Genomic DNA, 17,022 nt, shown 5'->3' on the forward strand with positions numbered 1-17,022 from the left:
AATTAACCCATCATTTTTTATAAATTAAATTAAAGGTTTTTAAGAGTTATTTAATCAATTATCTTTATTGGTAAACATGAAATGAAATTAATTAATGACATCATCAGTCATTACTCAAGGAACTACTTTCCAATTAATTACCAATTTATTGTTTTCTGGTGTCTTACCCTCAGTTACTCTTTTTTTTGGGCATATATTTAATTCACCAAAACTATGGGTACAATTTATAAAATTCTAAATTAATAAAAATATACTCCTAAAATTTAAACTCCTTTTTTTTGGGCATATATTTAAATTTTTATTTTCAACTTGTGAATGAAAATTATTTATCGATATCTCATAGATTATCTTTATTTATTTTGAGATCATATCTAGTATTCAGAATTTGCCTCGATTTGGTACCACTTTTACAGCCCGCACCGAAACAGTGCTTTACTCCTAGATGTCTAGCAGCATTTAGAGGAGAACTAGGTAGCTCTAGGTTCGAGTGACGTTTTACTCCAACCACAATTCATTCACTGATTCTTCAACGTCGGTCAGTTCGGACTTTCACTTAGTTGAGAGGAATAAATCATCAACTTAATTAAGTTTTTATCTTCACATTAATTAATTAATTAATTTAAATATTATTTTCAATAAATAGAAAAATCTTACCTGCACTTAATTTGGATAATTGCGAGAAAAAAAAAAAAAAAAAAAAACGCTGATTTGATATTTGTTTCTCTCTGCTCTGTCATTCCTTCTCTCTCTCCTCTGCTGCCTTTTTGAAGGCTTGAGAGAAGAAATCGCTTAAATACGCCATTTCACCATTCCTGAGACCTCCATGGCCGAAACTCGCGCACCCCATGTCCTCATACCTCCTTCTCTTCAACATAGAACAACCCATTTCTTGATCAAATCTATTCTCCATTTTTAGCTCTCTTGATCGCTTTCATTCCCTTAACCCACCATGAAAATCTGTTCATTCTTTCATAGCTTCCATTTCTTCCTGTTTTTGTTGCTGTCTTACTCCAAAACTTAAATACCCTTCTCTAATGGTGAAGGGTATCCTCTAGCTTGACCTTCCTTCTCTGTTCTTTTTCCTCTGTTTTTCTCTCTGTTTTGTGGGTTTTCGCCATGGAGAATGATACCATCCGTAAAGCTTGTGCTTCTTCATGGTATGTCTTTTTCGTTTTCGCCTTGTTTTATGATGCTCTGTTTTGAAGATTTGGGGGTCTTGCATGTGCTATTGAGGGGTACAACTTTTAAGGGATTTTGGTATCTGGGTGTTTGTTGTTTGGTCATTTCTAGTGGAAATTTGCTTGTCTTTTTGGATTCATGTGCTGTGGAAAAGGAGATTCTGTGAATATCTGGCTTCTTTTTGTCCTGTTTTTGTTTGGTTCTTTTGGGTTTCTTGAGATTTCTTCAACTTTCCCCCCTTTTTCCTCTCCTTTTTGGACAAGGGGGACAAGAAAATTGGCTGCGTGAACTCAGAAATGTTTTGTCGGATGAACTGAGATATGAAATTGAGTATCATGACGTATAATCTTGTAGTAGCTGAATTTAAAGAACACAAAACCAATACTAAACTCTTGTGTTCATAATCATAATCACTGTTCTTTGGGATGTTTGGAGGAGGAATTCATGAAGGTTCTGGGTTCGAGCCTTCGATGAAAATCCTTGATATCTTGTAGAGTTTATGTCGGGTTTCGGGTTGGGTCGGATTCGACGAAATAAGTAGAAGAATCGCTCTTGTTTGTATGTTAAGATCTGTAGAGTTTCTATGTTGTTTTATAGGGAGAATGGTGGATGTTTGGATGAAGAAGCAAAAAGATCTCCACTTTACATGGCTACTTTCGGGAAATATAAGATGCGGAGTAACATGCTTCCATCGGCTTCGGCTCGAGGTTTGAATATCGGTTTGTTTTCGAGTTTTGCGTGCTTCTTTGGTGACATTGTTTAGGCTGATGAGTTGTAGCTGTGTTTTGTTTAGACTTGAGATGTTTCGACCTCGAAAGTGAGCAACGTGATGCATTGTCTCCTAGAGGAGTTTTGGAAGCCAGTTTACAGAGTTCGGAATTCGATCACGAGTCTTCACATGACAGTTACCCCGAATCAGAGGTTCAATGTTCACAATCACTTTCTCACTGGAAAAAGTTCTTCAAATCATGGAAGAAACGCTCGTTTAGACGTCTAGCCTCTTTTCCGCCCCTTGGGGTGCTGAAGATATCAAGAAGAGGGAACAGAAGCGAGCAAGATAACCCGGGGCTAAGCGACTTGTACAAGTTCAAGTCCTCGTTGGGAAACTTCACGTTCTCGGAGCTTCAAACTGCCACTAACAAATTTAGCCAGGGTCGGTTGCTATTCGTATTCCATATGATCGTTACTCTTAACTTTGGTGTCGACATTGCTGATTGTTGTTCTTTTTTTGTAGCGAATTTGATCGGAAAAGGTGGTTACGCCGAGGTTTACAAGGGTCGTTTACAAAACGGGCAGCTGATAGCAGTGAAGAAGCTGAATAGAGGAGCGCCTGATGAGAGAACTGCTTGTTTCTTATCCGAGCTTGGTATCATAGCTCATATCGATCATCCGAACACTGCTAAACTGATCGGTTGTTGCATCGACCGAGGCATGCACCTCGTTTTCAAATTATCTCCAAATGGAAGTTTAGGATCTTTTCTCCATGGTGATTCCTTAAACCTTGTTGAATTAACTGTTCTTTGGCTTTCAGAATTCTTACTCACCATTCTTCAGGTCCGAATGCGAGCAAACTTGATTGGCGTAAACGATACAAGATTGCTCTTGGTACGGCCGACGGTCTGCTGTATCTCCATGATTATTGTCAGAGGCGTATCATTCATCGAGATATCAAGGCCGATAACATTCTACTTACAGAAGATTTCGAACCTCAGGTAGCTATCATGTTCTAAATTTCTAGTTAATTATCAAAGTTTACGTGCTCACACACGAAAAAACACCTTCGAAAAGAGATATTAGCCCTTTGTATCTTCGTCGAACATAATCTTCGATTTACGGGAAAACGACAATGAACACTCTATTCTCAAATGAATGCAGATTTGTGATTTCGGCCTTGCAAAATGGCTACCCAAACAGTGGACTCACTACAGCGTGTCGAAATTCGAAGGCACATTTGGGTCAGTAGTATGCATACATACGTTTTCATCCTCGATGTTACTGTTTTTCTTTAGTTAACTTTCGCATCTCGAAATGTAGATACTTCGCTCCTGAATATTTCATGCATGGGATCGTTGACGAGAAAACTGACGTTTACTCGTTCGGAGTTCTACTTCTAGAGCTCCTAACTGGTCGTCGAGCTTTAGACGAACTGTGTCAAAGCCTCGTCCTTTGGGTAATAACAACGCTTAAACAAACTCGAGTAGTTCATTATATATACCTTTAATCACTGTTTGAATCTTCTTTATTTTAGGCAAAGCCTCTCCTAGATACCAACAATCCTGAGGAGGTCATTGATCCCGCTCTCATTAAAAGCTACGACCTCGAAGAGGTCGAACGTGTGATTTTGACTGCGTCTCTATGCATTGAGCAGTCTCCTATTCTCCGACCTCGAATGAGTCAGGCAAGTAGGAAAAAACTACAGTATGCGTCGTCTCTTTGCATAACATGTAATAGAACACTGTGGTTTATTGCAGGTTGTCATCCTGCTACGAGGCGACAAATACGTAGCGGAGTGTGAAAAGAACACGAGGGTGTCGCTGCAACGAACGTACTCGGAAGAGCTGTTGGACGCTCAAGAATACAACAAGACGAGGTACCTAAGCGATCTTAAGAAACACAGGCAGCTTGCTTTGGGGTGTTGAAAGTGAAGTTGGGAGTATTCACCTAAAGAAAGAAGCTGCAAAAGCAATGTGTTAGTGTTAAGTTAACAGAGTTTAGTTAACAGAGTTACTCTAATTTAGTGGATCAATTGCCAAACAGCACCTTAGGCCTTGTATTTGTGCTGCTGCTGCACTGTTTCTCAATACACATTAACAAACATTAAGCTGTTTCAATGAAAGGTGAAGTTTCGACTTTTGTTTATGCTAACTAATTTTGGGTCGAGATTTCGAGCTCGGGAAATTCCGACCAACTAGTCTTTTGCTAGCTCGGTTGTCTTGTTGTGCAGCTACAGTTAGATAATCATTTGGTTTTTTGTTTTTGAAAGTTATGCTCACGAACACTACTTTTGTTATGACGGAGATTTGAAACTTTAAAGTTTTATCAAATTTATTTTTAATGAATAATTAATGGACGATTTATATTGGGAGATTCTGCGTTTGTTGGAGGTGGAATGCAACATTTTTGTAAGAGTGAAAATCTCTTCTTAAAAGACACGTTCTAAAACTGTGAGGTTAACGGCGATAAATAATGGGTCAAAGTAGACAATATCTGCTAGCAATGGGATTGGATTGTTATAAATGGTATCAGAGTCAGGCGATGTTCCAGCGAAGACGCTGAGCTCCTAAAGGAAGGTGAATTGTAAGATCCTATATTGGTTGAGCAAAGAAACGAAACATTTTTTTATAAGAGTGGTACTTCTCACAGCAATGGAGGTCGGCGCTCTGGTTCTTAGTAAAATGGCATTGGAACTCGACTTGAACCGAAATGTGGCCGAGAAGGAAGAGGTAATGGGCGAGGAGTTGAGAGATGCTTGGGATGAGGTTTATGTGTTGGAATTGGAGAGGGATTTGATTTGTGTTTATGTGCAGATTCAACTGGTGGAAATGGATGGATTGAAGGCTGAGATTAATGAACTTGTTTTGAAGGTTGAGGAAGAGATTAGGGATTTAAGGGGGGAAATGCAAGAACAAGATCAGGAGAAGAAGAAAGCCATGGAGATCTTAACCCAACAAACGATTTCACCTGAGGTGAGCTTGAATCAAGTGCATGGATGAAGCTCAAATGGAGGAGGCGAAGACAGAGACGGAGAATATCATTGAAAACCTGTAAAGGGAATCGAGTAAATTAAAAGAAGATACAGCTTCTTTGACTGATATGAGTAACGTCGAGAAAGTGAGGAATGAAACATTACTGTCTGAAATAGGTCGTCTTCGAGATGCTTTAGTGGAAGCTACATTAGAGAGGAAAGAGTTTAGGGATTGAATCAAAGATTTCACAAGAGGATTCACTCAAAGTAAAGAAGGAGATGGAGAAGCGGATTGAGATCTTGGTCGGGGAACGGGATTCCGTGGCAAACAAGGGGAAAATGGTGGAAGAAATGAAGCGACAACTCAAGACCGAACAAGCCGAGGAACGGAAGAAGGCGAGCTTCTTCACCAGAGTGACTGCAGCAACAGCAATTTTGGCTGCTGTTTCTGCTGTTTATGTTGGGATAGGGCCCTAAAGCTGAGGCCATGGTTTAATAAGAAAGCACATTTGACAAAATTACATTTGATTCATCTCGAATCCACTATTAACCCTATAAAAACTTCTGAATTTCAATCAATAGCCTCTTTTTTTTTTCTTTTTTTTTCTTCTTCTTCTTCGTTTTTTTGTCGTCTAAATTCTAATCATTACTTCGATCTCATTTTCTATCATCAAATTTCGTACCATTTGACAGGGAGTTTTTCCATTCTCATTCTTCGATCTTCATTTTTCTCCGTGATCTCTTCTCGTCTGCGATTTTCATAAGATCATAGTGTTAAAATCAGATAAGAAATTTTCAACATTCAACCGGCACATTTTCATTCTAATTTCTTTTTCATTAAAACCCTTTGAATGGTTGGAAAATTATATGAGGGAAATTTACGTACTACTAATAAATCATAAATATATTTGAAAATACTCCAAAATAAAATGATGATGTAGTAGTTCAATGATCTCTCGAAAATTTGTTTTGAGTGAACATTTTTTTTCTCTCGACATGTTAAAACTCGAAAAAGAAACTCGAAAAAGAAATAAAGAGGGAACATATGATGTCTCAAGGTTCAAATCATGAGAAGTTTTCTCCCCATGTCTCCAAGCCTCACCTCAGATGTATAACTTTCTATCCTTTAAGAGACAATTGATAATTCCTAGCATGAAGATCTAGATTTAGGGCAAACTGAAGAAAATTTGTATTGAAATTTCAGAACCTTAGACCAAAATGAACACTTCAAAAAATAAGGGACTAAATTTGACATTTATGGAACGAAATTTGAATCCGACGAATAATCACTTATCTAAGTAGCATTAGAAACCTATAAAATTTACGTAACTAGCTAGTGTTTATAGAAATTTAACTGGTGAAAACGATTGTGCCACGTAAATAACATCGTCGATATAGACATTTTTAACCGATTCAAGATTTTCATCAAATCTAATTGTAACCATTCTCAAATTCTGTCTTCATCCATATTGTTACAACTTAACAACGCGTCGGAAAGAGGTGCAACAACGATTAAGATCGCCAGTTCATAGAGCAATCTTCCAAGTAAGCACTCACCGACGATCCAATAACAGCCAAAACCCACTTTCCCATCATTACCAATAAGGTAAGATAAACTCCAACTGCACAGTGAGTCTGAGACAATAATTTGATTCTCAAACGAAGTTCCTGTGCTACATGGAATTCCAGACGAACCTTAAGAATGGATACTACGGTTAGCGATACGAGAACGATGGACCTGGAAATGAGTACCGCGATGATACCGGCATCATATCACTTCCCACATTGTCAAGATGCATCTCATTGTAATGTGATGGAGCACCAATGGCATGTCTCATGGGCTCAATACCAGTAACATAACTTCTTGAATAAGTTGGAGGGGCGGCTGGTTTGTCCGTCATTGAAGGAAGCAGGTATGGATCGGTTGAAAGAGGCAGGTATGGATCGGTTGAAGGTTGCAGATATGGATTGGTTGAAGGAGGCAGATATGGATTGGTTGAAGGAAGGCCATATTGACGAGTGTAAATCAAATCATAGGCATTGCGTTCTGAACCACTAGCAGATATTGATCTAGGAGGTGATATTTGAGGTCTAGAATCAATACTGTAAACTGGATAATCTTTTCCATTAAAGTATACATGATCCTTGCGAACTATTTCCCTCTGTGCGTGTGCAGAGACATCATCCCTGTATCTGAGCTCTAGATGTCTAACTTGATAGTCCCTATCATGATCTCTGTGGTATGTTTCTAAAGAAGGCCGAGGCACAGGATCTAAATTTCTTCTCTCTTCCCGGAGATCATAAGTTCGATAGTCCTTTTCGTTTGGGTAAAAATCACGAGGAACTTCCTCTCTATGTCTAGGTGCCTCTTCTCGGTGTCGATCCCTTCCATGAGATGACAAATGGTATTTCCTGGTATCACCACCCTTGGACTTAGAGTTACTAAACCGAATGTCTTTAACTTCCCCATGAACATTTCTATCCCTAGACCGAACAGGAGCAGAACTCGAGTGGAGTCCAACTGGTCGGAAAAGATCTGAGAGCTTCCTAACCTGAAAGATGAAATCCTACAATGTCATCACAGGGAAAAATAAATTTAAGAGTGCTTTTGAAAACCCAAGCTAGCAGAAGAAACCTGACACATCCACCTGTTTAACAGAGAGTTCAGCTTTGAACTTGTGCTTCTCATAATAATTCTCTTGGATAGCCTTCTTGAAAATGTTCTCAGGTAGTGGAAAACAATCCTTGTAAACCTTGAACCGCACCTGAAATTTCAATTTTGTAATTGAGAAATTATCCCAAGCAGATGAAAAGAAGAGTTTCGGGAGTAGTTTATTATAGCTAACAACAAAACTTGAACCTGAGCAGGGAATGCCCCATTAAAAGCCTTTGGCTCAAGTTTCATGCCACCGGAAGAGGATGCTTCATAAATTCCATATAGAAGCTTGAGATCAAAATCATAGAGAAAAAGCTTCAATCCAGGTTTGATTGCCAAGACAACATCCAGTTTGCCAGCAGAAACACCCATTAAGTTGTAGTGAAAACAATCTGGCTTTGTTTTTGCACTGCACATGAAAATCAATCCACCAAGATTTTCTTTGTTTTTATCATCTCTTCGACTTTTTTGCGCTCTATCCTTTTCTTTCCTTTTCTGATTTTTTATGCTCTTATCTGAAGAACCAGCCTTCCCTGTATTCTTCCCTTCTTTTATTCTATTTTTAAGCTCAGAATTACGTTTATGCCTAGCAAAAGTCTCTTCACCCTTTTCCATACGCTCCTCTTTCGAGATACTTCTATTAATATTTTCCTTTTGGTTAGGCTTCTCGATATCTTCGACCTTTTTTTCACTACCTTCCCCATTTACCTGCAACAAACTCTTATTATTCTCCAGTTTCTTTCTGACTTGAACCTTAGGACTACTCTGAAGCTTACAAGTCTGTTGACTGCTGCCTGGAGATTTCTTTAGAATTTTCCTTTTCACCTTCAAATCTTTATTATTCTTCATCTTTGACGCTGGTTTGCTGGAATTTTCAGTGGGATTCTGAGCTTCAAGAGTTTCTCCCACTTCTTGAGCTACAGGAACCTCTTTTTCCTTTTTGTCGTCTTCCTGCTCAGCCTGTACCTTTTTTTTCTTCAACATACCGCTAGCTGGGGATTTCTTTATAATTTTTCGTTTTACCTTCAAATGTTTTACAGTTTTCTTTTTATGCGACCCTTCTCCAATGCACTTTTCAGCAGACTTCTCAGCTTCAGTCGTGTTCCCAACTTCAGTCACAGCTTCTTTCATGTCATCTACTTGTTCTGCAGGAAAGTCTTCTTTCATTTTGCTATCTTCTTGCACTGCCGAAGATGCGGCTTCTTTCTTCTTACCTTCATGTTCTGTTGAGAGCTCTTCAACATTTCCCTCAGTTTTCTGTACATCAGATCTACCAACTTCCTTCTCCTCAGATTCAGGCAGAGCAGAATCAGCTTCCATATTTGAATCTTGTTTCATGATCTACTCACATTTACATAATGCCAGAGTCAAAATTGCTACACATCGTATTCCTTTTTCAAACTCTCTCATCAAAGGAAGTAAAAGATAGATGCAAAAATCAAGTGGAAGGAGTCTTCAATACAAATCAAGGGTGCAGTCATGCAGATAAATCACCAAATATAATGAGTATTGAACACTCTTTGGCCAGTACTATGCAATTTGTGCTACCAGATGTGCAATTAGCCGCTTCAATGGGATCTTTTATTCTCGTCAGACGAGAAATTACCAAACATCTAGTATTCCCTTACGCTCGATGCCAATAAGTTTTTTTTTAGACATGGCACTTTTTGAACTCAATATGAGAACTTTTTTTTTTTTTTTTTTCTTTCTAAACCATTGATTTATGCATCAAAAGAGTAGTATGAGATAAATGGCATTTCCAAATTTAGCCGACTTATCGAAGGCCTCTTTCAGCGTTATAAACTTTTATCTCTTTAAAAGCTCCCTTGCGGCATGTACTTCAAGAGGCGTAACATTAGCGCCTTGGCATTTCCGAATTATTTTAATGTAACAGCCCAAGCCCACCGCTAGCGGATATGGTCCTCTTTGAGTTATGCCATTTGGACTTCCCCTCAAGGTTTTAAAACACGTTCTACTATGGAGATAGGACATAGTTATTCGGACCCCTGACACATTTGACAGATCCCACATCGGTTGGAGAGGAGAATGAAGCATTGCTTATAAGGGTCTAGAAACCTCTCCCTAGTAGACACTTTTTAAAACCTTAAAGGGAAACCCAAAGAGGACAATATCTGCTAGTGGTGGGCTTGGGCTATTACAAATGGTATCAGAGCTAGTCACCGAACGGTGCAAGGCACTGGTCGGAGTAGGGCTAGACCCTCTCCATAGTAGACATGTTTTAAAACCTTGCGGGGAAGCCTAGAAGGGAAAGCTCAAAGAGGACAATATCCGCTAGCAGTGGACTTGGGCTGTCATAGATGGTATCAGAGCCAGACATCGGGCGGTGTGCCAGAGAGGACGCTGGGCCCCCAAGGGGCTAGATTGTGAGATCCCATATCGGTTGGAAAGGGAAACGAAGCATTGCTTATAAGGGTGTGGAAACCTCTCCCTAGCAGACGCATTTTAAAACCTTGAGGGAAAGCCCAAAGAGGACAATATCTGCTAGCGGTGGGCTTGGGCGGTTACATTTAACCTTTTTTTTTAAAGAAAAATATCCCTATATGCAAAAATCCTTGCTTTTATTTTTTTCATGCCCATAATCCCCTTACGGGTGTGATACCCATTGGTAGTCATACTTATACAACACAACAAGGGCTTGTGGCAATACCCATTCACGGTAGACCTCTCCTCCATCTCCTTTACATTATTTCTTCTCATTTCTTCTCTAGATCTTGGCATCAGGGAGCTGTGTTCTCTTGAGGCCCTAACCTCAAATGGCTTCTTAATTACTTCTATTTTATTATAATAAATATCCCGAAATACAAAACCCTTGCGTTTTATCCAATCCCCCCTTGGCCGTACTTAAACACAACAAGGGTTTGAAGCGATACCCATTCACTATAGACCTCTTCTCTCTATCTCCTTCACATTTTTTTCTTTTCATTTCTTCTTCAATTCTTTGCATTAGGGAGGTGTGCGCCTTACCTATGGTTAGAGGGAGAGGTGCTGGTTCTTGAGGCCTAGCAAAGGTGCACGTCTCAAAAGCTTCTCTATAATTTTTATTTTTCTTTTAGGAAAAAAAGAATACTAAGCAAAAACCTAGTATTTATTTTTTCAATCCCCTAACGAACGTAAATTCCCAATGGCAGCAGTACTTAAACAATGCAACAAGGGTTTGTGACAATACTCATTTGCGGTTCTTCTTTGCATTTCTAAGTTCTTCGTGCTGCTTCTTTGATATACCTTGAATTTTTATTATTGTTATTTTTAGCGTGCATCCTACGGGCCAAGGAGTAGATGACCACACCTAGAAAGAAACCAGGCAATCAAGGACTGCCAATAATTTGTTATCTTGAGGAGGCTAAAAAAGAATTTTGTGTGGTTTGAGCACCACCAAATAGTTGTATGCTTTACATAGTCCCAAAGTCTATCCAACGAAGATATCCTGTTTTAAAAGCTTCTTTGATTATGCTTCTTCCATAACAGCCATACGATAACCCTTGCTGCAAATTTCCAATAATTCCAATTTTCCCAGTAAAATTCTTCCCCCAAGGCTCTGCGTTAATGTATTTTTTTTATACATAGAAATAGCAGTGTATCTGCATAGCAGCTAAACAATAACCCTCATTGGATGTTTACTATTATGTATATGTACATCTACAAATATATTTAGTGTAACTTAAACACAACATGCTTGCCAAAAAAAAGTTTTAAAAGAATAATAAATAATAAACTAAAAAAGAAGCATGCACTGCACAGCCCTATAGGACTACTGCACTTTAGTGCATCTCAAGCTTTAGAAAATCTACCTTTGGCTCCTCCCAACAGATTCCTCCATAAGCAAAATTAAAAACAGTACTTAAAATCAGCCATATCCATACTATCAACATAAATAACAGTATTCCCCAAACAAGCTGTAGACTTCTTTCTCTTTTTTTTTTTTTTTTTTTATTCCTAATATAGTGTATGCCTAAAATTTCCAGGTTTAACAACTTTTAGTCCAATTCATTCTCATAGTACCGCCTTGCCTTTTATATATATATTCTAAAAGGTTGCTTCAGGTGTTTCAAGAGATTTCCGAAGAGGGGGTTGCTAATAGAAGAACTAACGAGACTAGCAGTTGTTTGGATTCCAACAGTCGCTCTGTCAAGGTGAGCTTTCTTTTGTCTCTTAATAGAAAAATCATGGAATATTTCGGTGGAAATACTAAGAGAAGTACTTTCTTTCACCATTGATGGTTCCTAGTCCACTTCTATCAAAGGAAGAAAATTTTTGGAAGCTATATCTTTACAGTAGAGACAGCAGATAAATGTTCACACATGAAGAAGAAGGCTTCATTCTAGAGGAAAATAGACCATAAAAAACAAAACAATATAAAAATTACAAATAGAGAAAAGAACTCCAATTGCTAAAAATGAAGAATAAAAGACAATCAGAAGAGGAAAAAACTTATAAAAATTTTCAAACAACTGCTGCCAGGCTCCACGCCTAGAATCTAATGCCCTAAATACCCAGAAAAACCACAATACTCTTCTCGAGCCAAATGAACCCAATATATATGTAACTACAAGTAATCGACCTAACTTATCGAGCAACCATAGCTTGCTCTAATCCAAATTACAAAGCCCTGGCATAAACAAATATATATACAATTACAAAACCCTAAATTCTGAACCAGAAGTTACGTGCAAAGAACCAAGCCAAAAACACCAAACATACAACTCCCATTTCCCGCAACGAAAACACCAAACATCAGGCAATTCCAGCTCCATCTCATTACCCCCACTCTCTCTCTCTCTCTCTCTCGGCAAGCTAACAAAGATCAACAAAAACTCGCAGATAGAGATAAGAGACGCTAGCGAGTACCTGGGAAGCCGACGAAAATAGAGAGCGATCTGAGAAGAGAACCGATAATCTGGAAACGATGAACGATGAAGAGAGATGGGGATTTCGTGTTCCGTCGATTGCTTTTCAATGCAACTAAATCTGTCGGAGAAAAGAAAAGAGGGAATTATTATATTCTTCCAACTTTTAAAAACCTAATATATCTCTATATCTCTTTATGTTTAATATTAATTACGTCATTAATAAAAAATTTATAAATATTAAAAAACAATTTATCTATTAAATAGTCATTTATAAATTTTAAAAAATGTAAAATAGATTGAGGATTTAACCGATACAAAATTATAAAATTTAGAAATTTATTAGATAAAAAAATTGGAATTTTGTAAAATTATTAGATAATTTTTAAAATTCAATATATTTTACCTTATTACCTTATTTTAATAATTTATTTACAAAATATTTTCTTAAAATTTTATAAAATATTGATTAAAATATCTTTTGTTTATAACTTTTGAAAAATACATCCACATAGTGTCATTTAATGTTATGAAAATAATATTATTATTAAATAAATTTTTTTAAAAAATTAAATTACTAAATTTAAGACACAGACAAAAACGAAATAAAACCCAAAGTACAGACACCAAAATAGAATTACAACGAATAATGACAAAATAAAGAAATACCCAAAGTACAGACACCAAAATAGAATTACAACGAATAATGACAAAATAAAGAAATAAAACTCAAAGTATAGACACCAAAATAAAGCGCAATTATAAATATTTCACGTAACAAAATGAAACCCAAAGTACAGACACCAAAATAAGGATAAATATTTCGCGTAACGAAATGAAACCCAACACCAAAATAGGATTATAATGCACTAAATCTCACCCGTACTAATCTCTAGAGAGGCAAAATAGGATTATAATGCGCGATTAGAAATATTTCGCGTAAATCTCACCTATAATAATTTCTAGAGAGGTTTCGCTAAGAGTGCGAGGATTTTAAGTTATTAAGTTTTCATCGTTAGGATTCGAGTATTCCCCTTGGATGGTCGGAAACAAACGCTACAAACCACACCGTATCGAAACCTTGATATAATAAAACACCTAAATAGAAGATTCAGAAGAGCATTAATGAAGAATCCAAAGTGTTATTTCAAAAGGATAATTGGTTGTTTACTCCAGATAGATTTTTACATCAATCCCATTATCAATAAGAGACTGAACCACAGCTCTTATTTTGCCTTCAAATTTATCTCTCTCTCTAGGAGTATAACTAGCAGTATAAACATCAGCTTCTTTAGCCCTCTCAGATAAAATACGGCCTACAGCCAAACAAGCAGGAATGTCCGAACGAGACTGAAGAACAGCTTTGATATCTTTCGAGTTCGTACCTGCAACTGCAACTTGTTTACAAGTCACCCTGTGCGTGAGCGATGCTGAAACAAACCGCTTCGAGATGAACACGTCGAGTGTAAATGGCTCCATGTAGGCTACCGTCCGTTGTTTGAATGATATGTGCTTTTTTGGATTTTTGGATTTCTTCCCCTTTTGGTATGTGTATGGCCGACTATTATCATCGTCGACGAAGTCCTCCACACCAAAGAAACTTCTGGGTGCATAATGAGCCTGTGATAGAGTAATCAAAGGTTTATAAATCTGGGCAAGTAATTTTTCTAATGCAAAGATGGATTCATTTAAGCAGTATGAAAATGATGATTATCTGTGATCAAAACTTCTGGGATAACATCATGTGAGGACATTCATGTAGAAGTCAAAAGAGTAGCCAATAAGAGGATATAGGGATGCAAATATTGATTAAATTTGAATATGTGATTTCTCTATCATTGTTGGTGTCCTAGGCAAAACTTATATAAGGATTACCGTGAAGCTGTAACGGCCCAAGTCCGCCGCTAGCATATATTGTCCTCTTTGAGCTTTCCTTTCCTGGCTTTCACTCGTCTACTAATGTAGGATCTCACACCCTTATAAAGAATGTTTCGTTCTCCTCCCCAACCAATGTAGGATCTCACAGAAGCTCTCGACAGTTGATATTGAAAACTCGTAGAATATTTATAATTCTAGTTACCTAGTTTGAAGTTGACACCTCATAGATGTCTTAGATGTAATTCCGTTACAAAGGCGTAGAAATCTTCATTAGTTTTCTGAAATTTTCCTTGCACCTTTGGTAAGACCCCCAGTTTATAGGAGATAATGTCCAGCAACCTAACTAACTACAATAACAGCTATAAAAAACGACTAAGAGAATCCGCCACAAGTCGACAACTAACTAACAAGCCTGTTCCTCACAAAAACAAGAAACCAATAACCGAAACAAGAAAACCGAAAAAGACTAGGCTAAAGCCCTTGTTAGCCATTACAACATCTAAGATAACAACTTCGCTATATGATTATTGGGTCAACTCGTAGTGGATGATATGGTATCCATATCCTAAATTCTATGAACTCCCAGCTCCTATGTAAAGCTTCTGGGAGGTATCTCTTAAGTTATCTGTAAGAGATTAGGCCATTAGTTTCAGTGCTAAAGCTAGAAGTAACATATACGGTTCCTTAAGCAGTCACGGTGGCGAAGGAAAAGCTTGGATTCTTTGGATCAAAATTGTCAAGTACCAAAGGGAATTTGGTTTTAGAAGAAGATCTTTGACAACAAATGCTCCTCATGGGAAGAAACCTTTGAATCAATCAAGCTTCATATGGCTCCTCCTTGTGATCCATCCAAAGCTTTTCAAAACTATTCAATCCAGTAAATTACTACTGGGTAAAATTCCTTTTTGGTGAAAGTCTATGTTACCTCATTATGTAAATTATGCAAAGAGTGAAATATTGTGATTTTGAAGATGTATTGCGTGTAGTATCTTATTTTGGAGGTTTTGCTTATTAGAAAAAATAATATGTACATTTAAAAACAAACATACAGATAACTAAGGGAAGAAATTCTTACCTCCCCCTTATGAAAGTCACTTGTTGGCACAAACAAATAAGGCCTGGCCCTGTTTACTTCACATGCACAAACCGCATGTTTCCGCATGTTTCCAAGCAAGTGTTTCAACATCTTTTCCTCCTTCTACTAGCCAACCCCGCTTTTGTACTGAAAGAACCCGATTTCAACTCCTATGAGCACCCAAATCACATGAAGTATCTCAGGAGTAAATAAACGGATTAAACTACTAAATAAACATCGAGTACACTGGAGAAGGCTTAAATTCATCACGGAAGAACACACATACAGATTCAACCTCTATGAGGCATTTTGTCGAACAGTTAGCAGGCAATACATAATTCCTTCTATCGAACATTTCAAATATCAAAAGCGAGTAACAAATGGAAGAAGCCATGAATCCGAACAAGTTACGTGCATTATTGGCAATCCATAACCAAAACCCCATCAAGAAAACAAAGAAATTAATATGAGGAGCTGATAGAGAATACCCAATAGGATAAAAATGAAGGGGAGAATGGCGAAACAAATTTCTTCAATAATTCAAACTTCTTCCACAGCTTCTGCAACAAGTTAACGATCAGCTGCCAGTTCGTTGAGAGACAAATTAAACGGGAGAGAAAGCGAAGATCAGCGCGGTTGATTTTGGCTCAAAAGCTAAGAAAAGAGAGACCAATATGTAAAAGAACAAAGATTGATGCAGCCCGTCTCCTCGCCATTTTCACCAGCACTTCACCTTTGTTCGATTTGGTTCCTTATAGCCCTTTAGGTCTCTCGAGTCTCAATTCATAAATTAGGGTTTCCATTTTGTTACATTACAACAATCTCATATTTTCGGATTGAAGTCCAATATTTTATAATTAGGGCTAATATTTCATTTTTAAATTAATTTCCTTTATAATTACTTGTTTAAAAAAATTTGAAAATTTGTCCCTTAAATCACTTTTCATTCTAAATTTTTAATTTTATCAAATTACATCTTTTAATTTTAAAAAGTACTATTAATTTTAATTTTTTAATGAGTTATCACTCAAAGTATCATATAAATGTTTGAATATAAAAACATATATATGATATGAATTAATAAAATTTAGAGACACACAAAATTAAAGCAAAAATTTTTGTTCAAAATTATGAGTTTTGAAATGGTGTGGTTAATTTGTGCATTTGTCAACATTATTTTTGTGCAAATTTTTTATTTTATAAAAATTAATAAATTTATTAAAAAATTTACCGTTTTTATTAGAATTGGTGGACGATAATGCGAAAATAGAATCGAAGAAAAAAAAATTCAATTTAAGCTATCCGCAAGTGGGTCTTTTTTTTTTTTTTTTTTTTTTTTTTTTTCTTGTTTGTTACGTGAAAACACGAACATATAATCATATAAGGTTTATATCAATTAAACTACACTTAAGTTGATAGTTTCGTACTATTGGAGTTATGTCTAGTTAACTCAAGTATTGTGAGATCTCACGTTAGTTAAGGAGGGAAACAAAGGAGGGAAACAAAACATTCCTTCTAAAGAGTGTAGACAATATATGATAGTAGTGAACTTAAACTGTTACAAATAATACTAGAGCAGAGAGTGTGGACAATATATGCTAGTAATGAGCTTAAACTGTTACAAATAGTACTAGAGCCAGACACCGGGTGGTGTGTTAGCGAAAACGCCGGGCGGTGTGTTAGC

General features: G+C 37.0%; 3 protein-coding genes across 5 annotated transcripts; 1 reads left to right on the forward strand and 2 right to left on the reverse strand.

Annotated features, from left to right (window-relative positions):
* The first annotated feature begins 727 nt into the window (after positions 1-727).
* LOC111804816 (receptor-like cytosolic serine/threonine-protein kinase RBK2) lies at positions 728-4,030 on the forward strand. The gene is made up of 9 exons (XM_087128114.1): positions 728-1,157; positions 1,777-1,886; positions 1,973-2,332; positions 2,414-2,665; positions 2,734-2,891; positions 3,055-3,134; positions 3,214-3,349; positions 3,428-3,577; positions 3,651-4,030. The coding sequence occupies exons 1-9, from the start codon at positions 1,117-1,119 to the stop codon at positions 3,816-3,818; spliced, it is 1,455 nt and encodes a 484-aa protein (XP_086984240.1). The 5' UTR covers positions 728-1,116; the 3' UTR covers positions 3,819-4,030.
* A 2,211-nt stretch (positions 4,031-6,241) lies between these two features.
* LOC111805746 (uncharacterized) lies at positions 6,242-12,546 on the reverse strand. The gene is made up of 4 exons (XM_023690965.2): positions 12,387-12,546; positions 7,725-8,861; positions 7,513-7,629; positions 6,242-7,416 (listed from the first exon to the last, which is right to left on the reverse strand). The coding sequence occupies exons 2-4, from the start codon at positions 8,856-8,858 to the stop codon at positions 6,580-6,582; spliced, it is 2,088 nt and encodes a 695-aa protein (XP_023546733.1). The 5' UTR covers positions 8,859-8,861; positions 12,387-12,546; the 3' UTR covers positions 6,242-6,579.
* Positions 12,547-13,507: 961 nt separating this feature from the next.
* LOC111805749 (Ribosomal L18p/L5e family protein) lies at positions 13,508-16,161 on the reverse strand. Of its 3 annotated transcripts, none has more exons than XM_023690968.2 (3): positions 15,827-16,161; positions 15,339-15,485; positions 13,508-14,005 (listed from the first exon to the last, which is right to left on the reverse strand). In XM_023690968.2, the coding sequence occupies exons 2-3, from the start codon at positions 15,447-15,449 to the stop codon at positions 13,553-13,555; spliced, it is 564 nt and encodes a 187-aa protein (XP_023546736.1). In that variant the 5' UTR covers positions 15,450-15,485; positions 15,827-16,161; the 3' UTR covers positions 13,508-13,552. The 3 variants fall into 3 exon arrangements, with proteins under 3 accessions (XP_023546736.1, XP_023546735.1, XP_086984247.1); XM_023690967.2 differs by having other exon boundaries at positions 15,339-15,508; XM_087128121.1 differs by lacking the exons at positions 15,339-15,485; positions 15,827-16,161 and adding an exon at positions 14,261-15,324.
* Positions 16,162-17,022: the final 861 nt, after the last annotated feature.

This window comes from Cucurbita pepo, chromosome 11 (assembly GCF_057944985.1).
Source record: "Cucurbita pepo subsp. pepo isolate OVF chromosome 11, ASM5794498v1, whole genome shotgun sequence".
In the NCBI taxonomy this organism is placed as follows: Eukaryota; Viridiplantae; Streptophyta; class Magnoliopsida; order Cucurbitales; family Cucurbitaceae; genus Cucurbita; species Cucurbita pepo.

What these genes read in the sequence shown, in the direction of transcription:
- LOC111804816 (XM_087128114.1), top strand. Translation starts at nt 1,117, where the DNA reads ATGGAGAATGATACCATCCGTAAAGCTTGTGCTTCTTCATG. An exon ending in CAGAAGATTTCGAACCTCAG is followed by an intron (nt 2,892 to 3,054) that starts GTAGCTATCATG and finishes AAATGAATGCAG; the next exon opens with ATTTGTGATTTCGGCCTTGC. An exon ending in TCCGACCTCGAATGAGTCAG is followed by an intron (nt 3,578 to 3,650) that starts GCAAGTAGGAAA and finishes GGTTTATTGCAG; the next exon opens with GTTGTCATCCTGCTACGAGG.
- LOC111805746 (XM_023690965.2), bottom strand. Translation starts at nt 8,858, where the DNA reads ATGAAACAAGATTCAAATATGGAAGCTGATTCTGCTCTGCCTGAATCT. An exon ending in ATGGGGCATTCCCTGCTCAG is followed by an intron (nt 7,630 to 7,724) that starts GTTCAAGTTTTG and finishes TTGAAATTTCAG; the next exon opens with GTGCGGTTCAAGGTTTACAA. An exon ending in CTGAACTCTCTGTTAAACAG is followed by an intron (nt 7,417 to 7,512) that starts GTGGATGTGTCA and finishes TTCATCTTTCAG; the next exon opens with GTTAGGAAGCTCTCAGATCT.
- LOC111805749 (XM_023690968.2), bottom strand. Translation starts at nt 15,449, where the DNA reads ATGTTGAAACACTTGCTTGGAAACATGCGGAAACATGCGGTTTGTGCA. An exon ending in GTGACTTTCATAAGGGGGAG is followed by an intron (nt 14,006 to 15,338) that starts GTAAGAATTTCT and finishes ACTCTATCACAG; the next exon opens with GCTCATTATGCACCCAGAAG.